We start from the raw sequence: 17,172 nt of genomic DNA, 5'->3' as shown, positions 1-17,172 counted from the left end.
TATGTGATGCTGACAAGCCACTGAGAGATGTTTCAGCATTTGGTTTGGATGCGGTCAGGCCCTGGGGCAGTATCAGAGCAATTGACTAGGGAACTGGAGAGTTCCCATTCATTGAATGGAGCATTATATTTCTCCAGGTGGCAGGTAGTAAAAGATAAGCACATTCACTACTCCTGCTGTTTTACGAGCCAAAATGCGGGTTCACAGTTCTCAGACACACATGCAATCATGTGCTGCCACCGGTTGAGATGTCAGGGGATCCCCTGACATGACATAGGTTCTGTGGCACTTTGCCTTGGGAGAACTGGTGCCTCAAGGGCCTCAGTGGCCACTGGGATCTCCACGTTGGGCACAGAAGGAGTACATGCAGTGTGCAGTGGTGTGGGGGCCACTGAAGTTTTCTTTGTCTTAGTGGACTACTACTTGTCCTTCTCAGAAGTCGAGCACTGAGAGGGTTTCCCTGAATTGGTTTCAGGGACAGAGGAAGAACAAGAAGACTGATGGCCACCAGCCTGTGGATCCTTCAGCCACAGGCTGGCATCTGGCTGTGGACCAGCAGGAACAGTGGAAGAAAGTGTCCCATGGGGATTCTTCGTAGCTGGAGGAGGATGAGATGCCTCTGGCTGGGGGATGGGGACCAGTTTGCACAGCAGCGGGGATCTAATACTCCTGAAGTGGCTCTGGTGGAAGCACCAGAAGGGCCCCAAACTGCCTTGAGAGGGGGGAGGGGGTGGCAGTGTCAGTGGACAGCTCTGAGGGCCCACTGTAAGAGGCACAACAGAGGAAGGCACCAATGACAGAGAAGGCAATGATCTTGCAACTGTAGTGTAAGATTGTGTCATTTGCCTGGGATTAAGACTTCATACTTTTTCCTGGCCTCTTTGATATGTGAGTTTGTCCAGAGTCTTATACTTCTGGATTTTATTCTCACATTTATAATTTGAGCAATCTGGTGAGCAGGGAGAATGGAGCCCACTGCAGTTTACACAGATGACGGGAGGGGAACAAGGAAGGCTCGCATACAACAGACATCCACAACCCATGCGGACGGGGTAGCGGCACAACAGGAAAACCGGTGTCCGAACTTCGTACACTTTTAGCATCTCATAGGAGGAGGAAGATTGGGTTTCACATCACACCAATAGATCATCACCTCGATGTTTTCAGGCAATGTATCAACCTCCAAAGCCGAGATGAAGATCTCGGTAGCAACTCTGCTTTTCCTTGGTTTCCTATGGACACGAGGGATGAAGTGCACACTCCGTCGCTCTAAGTTGGCCCGCAGCTCATCATCAGACTGCAAAAGATCATGGTGAAAGATGATGCCCTGGACCGTATTAGGATTTCACAAGAGAGCCGTGTCGGTGACTGGGCAGGAGAAGACACTTTAATCAGCGAGGAATCCCTCCTCATCTTAAAAGTGGCTGCAACTTCCCCCACATGTCTTCAATGTGTTTGATGAACAGTTAAAGATTTGTAGCATACTCCTGGTACAGACCAGGTATTGGGGGGAGCATTTTTCCCCTAGTCGTTTAGTCCTACATTCCTCCCATGGTGTGGCCATGGAAGGGAATGTATTGGGATCATATTTCCTTGCACCATATCAGGCCTTTTCATTTGAAGAGACTGCTGGGGCCATGTGACCACCAAGGGGAGAAAGTTTGTTACTTCATGGGTGAACTACCTGCCATGGTGCCACCCACTCTGAATGGGGATTCTCCCCATGTGTGCCACCCAGCCACACCAATGGCTATCTGGCCATTAATCCATTGCCGGAAGTTTCTGTGCCCCAGTCATGATAGGCATAAACTCCAGGGAATACCTGGGGAGTGGGTAGTGCAGGCACCACAGTGCAATCCTGGTAGACAGAGGGAGGGGGAGGGGGGGGGGGGCTACTAAGCGCAAGTACTTGACGAATACCCCCACTCCCCTCCCTGCCTCACAACAGGATGGCTACTGTATTGGGTTTTGGGCATACTATGTGATGTGTTGGCAGAAGAGCCAACACCGTGTTGCTAGAGGAGGCCGAAAGGCACGCGTTTAAGCTCACGCAGACTGGCGTGAGGTCTGGAACAATTAAAGGAGTTATCTAAGAAATAAAGTAGGGAGCTCTTGGAATACTTAACTTTAATCCATAATTGGAGAACATCGCTCTTGATGATACATAATTACAATCTCAATATAAACTGGTAATGGCGCCTTGCTAGGTCGTAGCAAATGATGTAGCTGAAGGCTATGCTAACTATCGTCTCGGCAAATGAGAGCGTATTTGTCAGTATATCATCGCTAGCAAAGTCTGCTGTACAACTGGGGCGAGCGCTAGGACGTCTCTCTAGACCTGCCGTGTGGCGGCACTCGGTGTGCAATCACTGACAGTGGCGACACGCGGGTCTGACGTATACTACCGGACCGCGGCCGATTTAAATGCTACCACCTAGCAAGTGTGGTGTCTGGCGGTGACACCACACTATGTACTATGACCAGAGGAAGGAAAGATGCCAGGGTGGAAAGGCACAAAGACGGTGCATACAACACAGTGGGCAACCTTTCCACCACAACATGCACTTCTGTAAAATTTGGAAAAGATGGCAGGTCAACCACAATAATGGGGACCATATAACTGTTTATGGGAGGTGAAACGAGAAATCAAGATAAAAATCGTGAACCAAACCCAAGCAGGATCTGCCCCAAAAAGGACCATCCAACAAAGTCAGAGGAGGTAAGAGATAGTCGAAGTTTAGGTATGCAGCAAAGAAAAAGAGAGTAACACTCCAAGAGCAGGGGCTCTGTGTTAACCAAGCATGTACTCACCAAAGAGTGGTGACCCTGTGGGTGGGTGGGGGTGAGACGTGAAAAAGTAGTTTAGTTAGTTGTTAAGTGTAGAACATCCTGCTGTGCATGCTCTTGTTTTATGTATGCACAGAAAAAATGTAAGATCCGTGAGCTCTGGCAAGGTCTGGTGAAGAATAAACCTCTCCACCTGCTGTGGCAGAGTGGTTGTCCTTTGGACATCACAGCCTTACCATGCCTTGGAGGTCAAGGAGCAAACAAACTCATTCAAGAATGTAAATGATCATAAGCAAACTGAAGAATGACTATAAGAACTGTCTCTCTCTTGACTGCTAATGTCAAAGCAAGAAACATGTCTGTAATGGTCCATAACAAGCTACAGAGTAAAAGAGACCTGTTCACCCATCATTGTACTTAAGTTGTAGACAAAAAACACTGAGCATAAAATACAGAAGAGATAACACTACATTGTTTATGTCATTTAGTAGCTTGAACAGACTGGATATCAATTCCAGCACCTTGCACTGCTACAAGGGGAAGAAGTCCAACAGTACAGTTCCATGCCACTGCATAGCAGGACCATGAAATGAATTAACTTTGAGAACAGTGACTGGAAATAAAATATCTCTGGAATTGAACAGTACACAGTACAACAATGCAGAACCTCTAAGTCAAACTACATGACAGTTCTACTGGAAAAGGATGTGTCACACTGCAGTGCAGTGCCACTCAGGCTGTATAACAGTTCTGAGTTGACAGAGTTTTGTAGCACAATGAGGCCAGGGGGAGGGTACTAAATACATGACCATCTTCTACTGAATCCAGCATATTACTGCGGTATTCAAGAAATGACTGTGAAAAAGATTTGTGACTTTCAAAATTACAATGGTCTGAAGAAGTAACTCAATAGGTTAAAATATAGCTTTTAGAAAGTCTGTGTGTGTTTCAGGTTTAATTCCATTGCAAATCTGCTGAATAACCACTGCAACAGCAGATCTAATTGGCATGTCAATGTATAGCTGAAATTTCTATTTCAATTAATTGTCAGTTATTGGTTTAAAAAATGACTGATTCCATATTGAGACAATCTTTTCCAAGAGCACTTAATAAACAAGTAAATGAATCTACACATATCAAATTATAAAACAAAAATCTGCAGAAAGGTTACAATTCCAACTACATTATATCAAGAGAGTAGAAATTTCAGAATTGAAAAAAATGGGGGGAGAGGAGTTAGTCACAGTGATTCAATTTTAAGAGTGTTTTTTTCTGACATCTTGAAAGAGGTTTAAATAGCAAGAGAAAAGTCAGATGACAATATCAGAAAACAAGCAGGGTATATTTTGAAACTTAAGAATGAAGAATGTGATACACAGAGAAGAATGGAAGAGGTCTTGCTCCTGCTGCAGATGAAAAATGGCTTAGAATTCTGCTGCTATGTATTAAGAACATACTTTTCTGTTTTGTTTTCTGACATCATTAAATATTCCAGTCTCTGGGAACCAAGGACAGAACCTACACAGATCAACAAAAGTGTTGCATCACCCGAATACGTCATACAGGCATGTTGTTCCTGGGACTGTTCCTGTACCAGTCAGAAGGTCACCCCTTGACATTGTGTACACACGCACGCGCACATGCACACACAGTTAGCATCAGCACTACCTGTTGGCAGATTTCTGTACTTTAATGGACTGCAGCATTTCAGTTGAAATTAAGGTACCAGTAGGGACACATTAGACACAGCTGTAGACCAGTAGAGTGAACATCCATCATGACACAAAGGACAATCACGACCACTGATTTTGTCTGCAATATCACGTCACGTGCAGAAGACTTGTCAACCAGGGAAGTTGCTCGAAGTGTGCACCAGAGTCAAAGTGATGTGCTGTGGACACAGAATCAGTTCCATATGACAGGTAGTGTTAAAGACTTGCATTGCACAGGCTGTCTGCTTTCGAAAGGTGCAAAGGATGACAAATATCTATGACTTCACGAGTCAAAGGAACAGTCGACTGAGTGTTCTAGAACTGAATTCAGCATTCAAATTGGGCTACAGGACATCAAGCATCATATCACACACGAATGCTCAACGTGTATCTCCAAGTAAGTATGTATGTATGTATGTATGTATGTATGTACGGCTATGGCAAGCATCATACTGTATACCACACCAGTGATTCCATTAACGATGGGCAAGAAGCCATGCACAATGGATGCCCCAGGATTGGTGGCAGGTATCATTTATGGGTGAAACTGTGATCTGCTTGTACTCTGATAAACTGTGATCTGCTTGTACTCCAAAGCCGAGATGAAGATCTCGGTAGCAACTCTGTTTTTCCTTGGTTCCCTATGGACACGAGGGATTAAATGCACACTCTGTCACTCTAAGTTGGCCCGCAACTCATCATCAGACTGCAAAAGATCATGGTGAAAGATGATGCCCTGGAGTGTACTGAGATTTTTGTAAGGTGTGACAGTCACAGGAATGTGTTTGGAGACAAACCATTAATATTAAACGCCTCTGACATGGCATCCCACTTTTGCAACAAGGTAGTGGTCGATTGATGTTTTTGGTTATATTTTGTGGGACCACTGCATACCTCTTGTGGTTATTGAGGACACTGTTATTGCTCTACAATACAGGGACCAGATTCTGCAAGCATTAGTGGGGCATTATTGCACTCATTTTGGTGATAATTTCACATTGATGGATGCTAATTCGCATGTACATTGTACTGTTCTAATGAACAAATTCTGTCAGCATGCTAGGATTACCAGAGTGGAGTGGCTTGCCCTTCCCTGGACATAAACCCAATTGAAATGTGGGGACTGATTCCAATGATCTGTTTTTGGACATTGACAGTGACCATGCACTGTTCGATTTACACATAATAGCCACTGAAGAGTGGGAAAATGTGGAGCAGAACTGGCATGATCAACTCATTGATGGTATGCCACAACAGATTCATGCCTGCATCCAAAGAAGTGAGTGTTCCACAAAGTAATGACATTTCTCAGGAGTGCTGGGAAAAATCCTCTACAGTAAAAATATGATTTTGTTGTTATACAAACAACCATTTTTTTTATTTGACGATCTGGACACACTGCACACGGAATGTATATGCATGTCTCAAAGCCAATTTTTCTTTTCTGTGCCACAAATTTTAAAATAAAAGGGTGATGCATAACTTCTGTTGATGTGTGTTCATCTACATCTACAGAATGACATTTTCACTCTGCAGCAGAATGTGTGCTGATATGAAACTTCCTGGCAGATTAAAACTGTGCGCCGGAACGAGACTCGAACTTGGGACGTTTGCCTTTCGCGGGCAAGTGCGCTACCATCTGAGCTACCCAAGCACGACTCACGCCCCGTCCTCACATTTTCACTTCTGAAGGTAGGAGACGAGGTACTGGCAGAAGTGAAGCTGTGAGGACAGGGCATGAGTCGTGCTTGGGTAGCTCAGATGGTAGGGCACTTGTCCATGAAAGGCAAAGGTCCCGAGTTCGAGTCTTGGTCCGGCACACAGTTTTAATCTGCCAGGAAGTTTCATCTGCATATATACTCTGTAAACCACTGTGATGTGCTTGGTACCGGTACTTCTCAAGATACCATTTATTAAGATTTTTGCCCATTCCATTTACATATGTAGTGTGGGAAGAACAATTTCTTAAATGTCTCTATGCACACTATAATTAGTCTAATCTCGTTTTCCCGGTCCCTATGGGGTGGGAGTAATACATACAGTGTTGTTATGTTCTCCTACATTCAGCACTCAAAGCGGATTCTAGAAACTTCTAAACAGACTTCCATGGGATAGTTTGTGTCTATCTTCAAATGTATGTAGGCTGTATGCAATCTACTTTGTAGACTGATTATATATCCCAGTATTCTATCAATAAATCAATGCCTGTCACCTGCTTTACCTACAATGGGTATTATGTGATTATTCCATTTCATATCACCACAAGTTGTTACACCCAGGTATGTATTTGTACAAATAGATGATTACAGCTCTGACTCATAGAATGCTAAGTCTTTTTTTTTCCCCATTTTGTCACATATACAACTTTACATTTCTGAACATGTAAAGGAAATTGCCAGTCTTTGTACCACTTTGAAATCTTATAGAGATTTGACTGAATATTAGTGCAAATCTTTTTTTTTGGACAAGACTTAACTATAGACAACTGTATCATCTGTGAAAAGTCTTAAGTTACTATTAGTATTGTCTGCAGTGTCATTAATATACAACATAAACAGCAAGGGTCCAGACACACTTCCCTGGGGCATACCTGAAGTTTCTTCTGCATCTGTTACTGACTCCATCCAAGATAACATGCTGAGCCCTCCCCCTCAAGAAATTCTCAATTCAGTCACAAATCTCACTTGCTAACCGATACAATTACAGTTTTGATGACAAACATATGAGTTGCAGTGAGTCAAATACCTTTCAGAAGTCAATAAACACTGCATCTTGATCCATGGTTTTCAAGATATCATATGAGAAAAGAGCAAGTTGGGTTTCACATCAACAATATTTTCAGGAGCCATTCTGGCTAGTATGGAGGAGGTAATTGTGTCTAAGATACCTCATAACATTCGTCAAATGTACCTAATTATATCTGAAGTCAAAATATGTTCTAAGATTCTACAACAAAATGACATCAAGGACACTGGACGGTAGTTTTGTGAATTACATTGATTTCCCTTCTTGTAGATGGGTGTGACCTGCACCTTCTTCCAACCATTGGGCGAAGTTTTTTGTTCAAGGTATCTTTCATATATTATTGTTAAAAGAGGGGCTAAACTCAGCCACAAATTTGGTATAATATCTGCTTGAAGATATAAAAATCCAATCAAGGGCAATCAGCTAGAAGATTCTGAACCAATCACAGGTATTACTTGGCTTGTGGAAGTCTAAGAAGAGTGGGTCTGTAGATGCTTTCTTCACTGTTAAGTGCAATTTTTTCACTAAACAGCTACCAAAATACATTTATTTGCAAAAATAAAAATATTTCCTTTATTTAACTTCTCTTGTATAGAATAGAAAGTATATGAAATATAATCATATCAAAGAATTTCTAACCACTGTTTCAACTCACCTTTTGGCAAACCTAATGTTGATAGGTACATTGAGATACTCAGAGTTACAACAATAACCCTGTGCTTCATAATATCCTCTCTTGTGGGAATACGAAATGATTTCACTCCTCCTTTAACATCTATTAGACAATACTGAGAAAAGAGAAAAATTGTATCAGTGTGAATGTCACTTTTAAGTTTAGTAAGTAGCATTGTATGTAACATTTACCTTCTGCACAACCTGGTTTACAGTTGCAACCCATCGTTTGTGGTAATAGATTCTTAAAGGTCTTGCATATTCATTACCAGCCTCCACATATGGATGAAGATAATCTTTGATGTAAAGGTCCGCTGCACTAAAAAAACAATGGTACTTCAGCAACAGAAATTACTTTATTCAAAAGAAATACCTTTTTTTCCTGAAAAGTATGTGTACTGCCTTCATCATGCTGTCCAAATTTGTACACTCACCATGGAAATAATAATGTGGAACAACTAAATAATGCCAATACTAAATTGGTAACTGACTTACTTAAAAAAAAAAATAGTAAATATCAGAGGCACACTAATTGTAATCCCACACCCATAAAACAAAGTAATGACAAAAGTCAAAATACCGAAAGCCCTCCGTAATCATGAAACAGAAAATACTAAAGTAAAAATCAAGTATGAGTAGGTATAGCAATCTCACACTGACACAACATGTGACAAATATGTAGACAAATGTAATAATTTCTTGGAATTATGGGAACAAGACCTTTATTCAAGAACTGGGACAAGGTGGCAATTTTATTTAATCACAAAATTTCTAAATTTTTCAAGGCTATATCCCAAATTTCTCCAGCAACAATATTTGTTTTATGTGAAAGCAAGTTTTTCCTAACTAGTTATTATGGCCTTTTTCTTGCCACATCACTTAGTGATTGTTCCAAGTTCAGCTTGGATTTAAGTTTCACCAACAATTCTGTAAGTGATAAGCTCTTGTTGCCAGTGGAAATTCCTTCATTGTCCTTCATTGCCACTGTCTGTCAAAAATTCTGCACTATGCTGTGTCACTGTGCAATAACATTAGATAAATGAGAAATCCTCGATAGAACATGTTTCAAACTGTTGTCATTGGAATGTTATATCAATATACTTCGATAGCAACAATGCATTAGTTTCAAATCAGATGCATGTCACGCTATGCTTATTGTTAAATTGAAGAATGACCCTGTAACGAAGATATCAAAGTACTACTTTGCACTGCAATTCGTAAAAAGAGAACTGACGTGAATATTATTAAAATGTGAGCTAAAAAACACATGTTCAAATATAGATCTGTATTTATATTTTTTTATAGAACTGAAAAACCCACTTTCTTGTTTGTGCAAATGAGGAATTCACAGCTATATGACAAATTCTCCTGTACTTCACACTTCTTGTCACATTCACAATCCTGCAGTGGGGAGATGTAGAGCCTGAGAGCACACTGACAATAAAAAGGATTGAGACCAATATTCACACCAGAGGTGTTCTCAAAGAAGAATCCCAGAATGATTTGTAATAAAATGACTCCAAACATTTCTTTCCATCAATGAACAGTTCAGCTCCCCCTAGAACCTCTCAGAATTCCCTAAATATTTCAAAGTACCACAAGGTTTCCGGCTTTTCCAGTAAATTCAATTTCCCTGCGTATTTTCAATTTTTCAGGTTTTCCAGCCTAGTCACCAGCTGCTGAGATGAAAGGGGAGAGATGGAAACATAAAGAGACTATCATAGGGGGAACATGGCACTAAATTACACAATGGAAACAAAACATCTGCATACCATACATCATTATTATTCCAAAATTCTTTAAGATCATATGATGGTGAAAGGAAAAGGAAAAAAAATGAAAAAAGATAGGAATCTAAATGCAAGAACATGAATACAAATGCAGTCCTGAATTTTGCAGAGTATTACTCTAACAAAGATTGACAAATTATTTAGGAATTAAGGAGACAACTCGGCTAAAGGCAGAAGTTCTGCGTCATCAATAAATACACACACAAAAGCTGCTTTACTTTGCTAGCTTTTGGAACGGAATTCTTTTCTCAAGCTGTAAACACACACACACACGCGCGGGCCTGTCTATCTACATTGTGTTCATTCGACTGCCAGCTCTTTCCTGGTCCACAGTGAGTGTACTGGGGTGAGGTGGGGGTTCAGTGTGGGGTGGGGTGGGGTGGGGTGGGGTGGGGTGGGGTAAGGGATGGAGGGAGGCAGGGAGGGGGTTGGGGGGGTGGAAGCATCTAGTGGCTCCCCACTCTCCCACGAGCTGCTAGACCTAGACACTTCCCTCCCCTCCCCCCCCCCCCAACCCTCTCCCTGCCTCCCACCTCTCTCCATCCTTCACCCCACCCCCACCTCACCCCTGTACACTCACCGTGGGCCAGGAAAGAGCTGGCAGTTGAATATGAGCACAATGTAGGGAGACAGTCCTGTGTGTGTGTGTGTGTGTGTGTGTGTGTGTGTGTAATTCCATTCCAAAAACTAGCAAAATAAATCTCTGTACCTTTTGCGTGTTTATCTGTTGACGACACAGTGCTTCTGCCTTTAGCTGATCATCTCCTTTAGTCCCAAATAATTAGTTATTCTCAACCAGAATTTTCCTTACATTGTTATCTAACCTAGATTGGCTTGTTCCAGATATACATCGAAACTACTGAAAAAAAATTATTTTCTTATGAGACACCAAAACCAACTTTATTACAGCAGTGAAAATAGAGAAGTAACACCTTTAAAAAGAAAAACAAAGAAATGTACACCTGACCCAGATGTTAGCACAATGTAAGGACACTAGCCTAAGGTTACAGATGAAGAAGACTAATGACTTCAATAGCTGCCAAAAATAACAATCTCAATGGCATAAACAATGGAAGAATCTTCTTTCCTGATTGTGGAAGCAATGCCATCAGTATCAGCACAACGCAAAGGACACCTATCAACGTCAACTGGGACGTATCTGAATATTTTGTGGCACTGTCAACTTGGAGGGGTTGGGTTAGGTTGTTCTGGGGAAGGAGACCAGACAGCGAGGTCATCGGTCTCATCGGATTTGGGAAGGACGGGGAAGGAAGTCGGCCGTGCCCCTTGAAAGGAACCATCCCGGCATTTGCCTGGAGCGATTTAGGGAAATCACGGAAAACCTAAATCAGGATGGCCGGATGCGGGATTGAACCGTCGTCCTCCCGAATGCGACTCCAGTGTTTTAACCACTGCGCCACCTCGCTTGGTGTCAACTTGGACCACAGTAAAACTGCTACGTGGAAGACAACAGGATAGCACCACATTATTTCCTAAATATGGCAACCATGGAAGTCAAAGATCTGTTGGAAGTGTCAAAATAACTAAGAAATAAGACACTTTAAGCACATCAGCCGATAGAGTGGTCTCATGCTGGTTCACCAACTATAGGAAACAATTCCAAAACAAGAGAACTCAAAAACTAATGACAGCGTTTTCTGCAGCACAAGTAGTCTACTGTCTCTCGATTTTATACATTGAGGAACTGCCATTATTGCTGATGCACACTGTCTAACAATAAAGAAACTGTGGTAACAATTCAAAACTGGATTTGTGCTCTTCCATGCCAGATTTTACATGGCTGAGGAAATGTGGCAACTCTCATAACACACTGCTCAAAAATAAAATGGAAGCACCCACAAGACATGGTCCAATGACAATATAACTTCATTTAATACATGCCATCAGTGGGTATGTAAATGATTAGAGCTGCAATTCTCTGTGACAGGTAGAGCAGCCACCAGAGTACATTATTGTCGTTTGTGTTTAGTTTGTTGCCTGGCTTGGTAGGGTATAGAAGGGGCGTTAACAGCATCAGATGTTGAGTGATCACTGTGAAGAGCATGGAGATGAAGCACGCTTGTGAGAGACAGCATTATCAGTGCCTGACAAAATTTTGAGGAAGTTCTCATTGTGTGTCTCAATTTGATCACCGGGTCGATTCGTGTAATATTCAAATTTGTGAGGTATCACAGTGACAGTGGCCCGATGTCAGACTGCAAGCGTACGTGATGGTGAGCATAATCGTCATCAGGGTTCCAGTTGGCCATATCTGACCACCACAAGGAAGGATCACTATATTGTGCACGAAGCAAATCAAAAGCTCTTCACATCTGTGCCTGTAATTCAAGAACAAGTAATGGACTCTGTGCAACATTCTGTCTCATCCCACACTATTGTTCAGAGACTAGCAGCAGCCAAACTAGGGAATTACCTTCGAAAGCATAAGCTACTGTTAACACCACAACATGAAAAGCTGCATTTGGAATGCTTCTGTGGCTGGGAAGTGTGCACTGCCGATGAATGCCATCGCACTGTGGTCAGTGATGAATTGCAGTTCAGTACTACTGCAGAAGGCGATCATCACTGAGCATGGTGACCACTTGGAATGGGGCCCAATTCTTCCAATGTTTTGAAGAGGCACAGAGTCGTTACACCTGGTGTCGTGGTGTGGGGAGCCATAAGGTATGACTTGAGGTCACAGCTGGCAGTGACTGAGGGAACTCTGATGGCATGAAAGTATATAAAGAAATCCTGCATCCTCATGTGTTTCCCCTAATATGATAGTACCAAGGGCCATTTTTCAACAGGAGAACACTTGTCCACACAACATGGCTCAATGAACATTGTACATGATACTGTACACTCATGGCCAGCAAGATCCCAATTCATACCCTTTAGAACATGTGAGAGACCAACTGACATCAATGCCATCCCAGTACCAGTATCTAGGATATTAAAGACCACGAAGAGAGACAATGGTTTTGTAACACTCTTGCCAACCAAATCAGTGCAAGCCAGAGAGGGTGCATCATCATACAGATTAGTGAGCGAATACTGCCAATCACTGAAATTAATCATTGCAATATCATCATATACTCTCTCAGACTGAAGTTTCATTTTTGTTTCTTTCTCTCCTGGGTGCTTTACCACAATCTCCTCCTCAATGATCAATTGCCAGGCAAATAAAAAGTCTTAAGATGGTCTCAGTCGTCATGTTTTGACACTCATAGCACTTTCTGAACTAATCTCCTGTATGCATATGTATCCCTTCTTGCACTCATTCAAAGCACTTGATAAGGTCTTCACAAGGCAGGCATCTTCTAGGAAGTTCTTTAACCACACATTATATCCAAAGAAACTCGAATCAACACTTGCTGACCCCCCTCTCCATTCGGACAAACACATAGATACTGAATAAAGCTTGGTCAAAACTGTAAAGTGGTTGGCCATTTCTCCTCAATGCCTTTACTGAATCTACAGACACAAATCCCTCTTGCCCTTATTCCCAACAATGGTAGTGCAAAGAATGTGCATATCATTCATTTACTGCATACCCCGTTTTTTAATTTGCTAGGTGGGTCTCTTCTGCGGAGTCTGAAAGGCACAGCCAATAATTCATTTCAAGACTGAATTGGTACAGGCATACCTCATTACTAATCATTATATTAAACTCTGCTTTTTACCACTTGGAACAATTTTTCTACCTTCTGCAGACAGAATTCAACATGCTGATTTTTTTTCTGTGCAGCACAGACAATGGAGTAGACAGAAACGAATCCATTAGAAGCATTAGAAATTCAGTATTACAGGAGACTGCTGAGGGCTTGATATATTGATCAAGTAAATAATGAGGATATACAGCAATAAGTAAACAAGGGAGTATATTTAATAAAGAACATAATTAATTAATTAACAGTTATTCACACATAATTACAAGACTCATTGTTGAAAACTGTAGTTTAAGTGTTGATGAAAGAAAAGAAACACAGCAGTATTGCTACCTACAAATACTGAAGGCAGATTGTTGAGGATGATGGATGCTGCAGTTACGCAGAAATGAAGAATATAGCTGCAGGTAACAGGGCTAAACAACTACATCAAACCAACCTTACTGCTGACAACTAAAACAACAGAATTTATCTCAGGAGTTATACAGTGTAGTAGCTTGGTATACAATGGGTATCATTTGACTGTGCATCTTTATTACCTGAGAGTTCTCATGTATGAACTTATAAAACACAAGCAATGTGATATTAAAGGTGCACTAAATTTGTTGAAAGGTGCAGCAAGGATGGGCTTACTACACATATACCATATTTTATGGACTATAAGATGTTACGGGCTATAAGACACATCTTAATTTTTGAGCAATTTTTTTAACATTTTTACCATTTATATTATTCGGTTACAAGGCCAGACTAAAACAATTCTTAGTTCATAAAACCAAGCTGATCTTTAATATCCATGAAAACATCATCTGAACTTTCTTCTTCCTCCTCTTCCCATACAAGGTTGTCTTCACTTCCTCTGAGAGCTTTACTTATGCCACACTTCTTGAAAGATTTAACAATAATGTCTTATCTCACTCTAGATCATAACTGTTTTATCCACTGACACACTTCTTTGATTGTAGGTAATTTTAAAACTCCCATCAGTGTGAATTCATGTTGTGTTTCATCCATTTGTTCCATTCCTCTCTCATATACACTTTAAATGGTTTATTTAATGAGGCATCGAGAGGTTGCAATTGTGAAGAAAGTCTTCCCAGAATAACAGCAAGCTCTGTACTTCCCTCTCTCAATTTATCTTTCACACGATTTTTCAAATTACTACTAAACTGATCTGGCACAAGACAAGAACTCTTCTTCAATAAAGACCTTCCCTTCTCTCCCACACTCTGTTAATCCACAGTTTCATATCCGCCTCATCCATCCAACCTTCTCATGTACATGAGCAACAACTGGCAGTATTTCAGAAGGTTTTGGCATTTTTTCATGCTTGGAAATGATCACCGGGTGCCATCAGCACAGCATGAAAGGACAACAGTGTAGTGCATTTTTTTCATGTCCACCTGTTTTTATAGTTACAGTTTTAGCACCTTTCACGGCAACAGTTCCGTTACTCCGCACAAAAAATGTCAGAGGCGTTTCGTCCATATTTGGCTTAGTTCGACACTGGTTTTCCTTCGATGTTGAATAATAAAGCAATGGAAAGACAATATTTTCTCTTCATACTCTTGTGGAATTTTCTGAGAAATTTTGGTTTTCTTCCACATGCTAAGCCCGTGAGACATCATAAACCTGTAGCACCAGCCAATTCCACCCTCAAAGTCTGTCAAGTTCCACTGTAGCACTAATTTACGAGTGTGTATTTGAATAATTTTTGTATTAATTCTAACGCCATTTCGATGGTGTCCTTGAATCCGTTTCAATATGTCATCTCCTAGTTTGGATCATTTTGCACTCAGTCCTTTATTTGCACATTTAGTCTTCCTCATTTTTTTCCAGTTCTTCTTTGCTAGGCCATCAATCGCGAATGGTTTTTTTCTGTTGGTGAAGGCCCAAAATGCCGCTCAGTTTGTGTTTAATGTTTCAAACAGATTTTCATTCAGACCTATGTAAAATAGTAAAAATCATCAAATGAAAATGTTTCAATTTCACTGCCGTTTCTGTCTAATTACAGCATGCACAGAGAAACAACTGAAAGGCTAGTGGTCCATCCAGATGACAACATACTCTTCTCTGTATAAGCTATAATTTTCATTTTATAGACGGCATCATATGAATACCTTTTATTTTGTCCACTATGAAACTAGATACCAACAAAAATATTGTACTGTTACTGATAACACAAAGAACTTTCAATTCAAGTTCACTGGCACCGTAGACTGCAATGAAGCACCACAGGCTATACATTGTTCTGCATTGGGATGGGAGGGAGACAGTGTCAGCAAGCTTGTGAATTCCCACATATTTGTCGCATTGGTGCACTGCTACTGCCAGTTGGATCCAATGCTGCCAAATAGAGATAGGTCATTTTAAGACCAGCAGGAATTTTAAATCAAACACTGGACACTTCTATATTAATATCAAGTATAAGATGCACCTGAATTTGAGGCAATTTTGTGAAGAAAAAAGTGCATCTTATAGTCCATAAATACGGTACTACACTGACAATCTCCCTGACCTGCATCTCTCCTAACCTGTTGCCCATTCCTTTGTCTTACCTTTTCCATTATATCTTCTGTCCACCCCACCCCCCCCCCTCCCTCTCTCTCTCCCACCCCCCTTTCATCCCTCTCCCTTTTTCTCTCCCTCTTCATCTCAGCCTTCCTCTCATTCTCCCCTTCTCTCCATCACTTTATACTTAAAGGCTCTACCCTCTGAACTCCTATGATCTTGTTGTTCACTCACTCATCTGTCAAAAGACCTGCCTCACTCTACTGTGCTACCCTTTGCTTGCCTTTTGTGTCCTCCCCTACTTTCTCTCCACTGCCATCAGCCCAGGCAACTACTATCAATAATTAATCTTATCAGAGCTGCACGAGTGTACATTTGGGTGTCTTGTGTGGTTTTGTGTGTGTCTCCTACGTAAAATAGTAAAAGTCGTCAAATGGGAATGTTTCAATTTTAGTTCCACTGTCGTTTCAGTCTAATTATAACATGCATGTAGGAACAAATGAAAGACTGGTGGCCCATCCAGATGACAACATACTCTTTTCACAACTTTTTGCTCTTTATGTTTTAAATGTAAAATGGGTACCTTTTTATGATCCTCAGAGAAATGGGAACACAGTACTTCATTGCAGTGAAAGAAAGATGAGAAATATTCTGACAACAATAAATGTGGTTAACGTGGGCAAACAGCAGCTTGAGTTAATCACGTAGAGACTAGAGAGCCAATTCCTCTTGGAAACAACTGAAGTAGTGCTCGAAGGAAATATAAAATTGAAAGATTTTCAAAGCCAAGCAAGTACGAAAGTACTACTGAAAAAGTGATCCAAGGTAACTTGGTGCAGACAATTCTTTACAAAAGGATACTGAGAGTGTTATCCTTCTCTGACATACAATTTTGTTTCACACCACTACTTCCTTGATAAATATTACAAGCAAAGGCGTCATAGAAGGGAAATCAGAAAGAAACTGCAGAAAACAATTGGCAAGAATAAAGTAAAAATACACAATAGTATTGGGAGAAGACCAAGGCAAAATCAGAGACCAAGGAAAGAAGAAAAATAAAGCTTGGATGAGGACTTACTCCACAAAAGAAAGAAACTTATGGGAAAGAATAGAAAAAGCAGTGGCCAAGAAGATATAAAAACATGAACAAAAGTATATTTCCATCAAGTTGTGGAGCACTAATGGTTCAAATGGCTCTGAGCACTATGGGACTCAACTGCTGAGGTCATAAGTCCCCTAGAACTTAGAACTACTTAAACCTAACTAACCTAAGGACAACACAAA

General features: G+C 41.1%; 1 protein-coding gene across 1 annotated transcript in view; it reads right to left on the bottom strand.

Annotated features, from left to right (window-relative positions):
- Positions 1-17,172, bottom strand: part of LOC126252006 (probable helicase with zinc finger domain) — a 157,804-nt gene that overhangs the window by 70,913 nt on the left and 69,719 nt on the right. The window contains exons 9-10 of the mRNA XM_049952790.1: positions 8,109-8,235; positions 7,900-8,032 (exon numbers count right to left, since the gene is read on the bottom strand). Coding sequence (XP_049808747.1) covers positions 7,900-8,032; positions 8,109-8,235 — 260 coding nt within the window. The remainder of the gene's footprint in view (positions 1-7,899; positions 8,033-8,108; positions 8,236-17,172) is intronic.

This window comes from Schistocerca nitens, chromosome 4, assembly GCF_023898315.1.
Source record: "Schistocerca nitens isolate TAMUIC-IGC-003100 chromosome 4, iqSchNite1.1, whole genome shotgun sequence".
In the NCBI taxonomy this organism is placed as follows: Eukaryota; Metazoa; Arthropoda; class Insecta; order Orthoptera; family Acrididae; genus Schistocerca; species Schistocerca nitens.
Note: the sequence above shows the minus strand (reverse complement) of the source record. Positions and strands in the feature narration are given on the sequence as shown.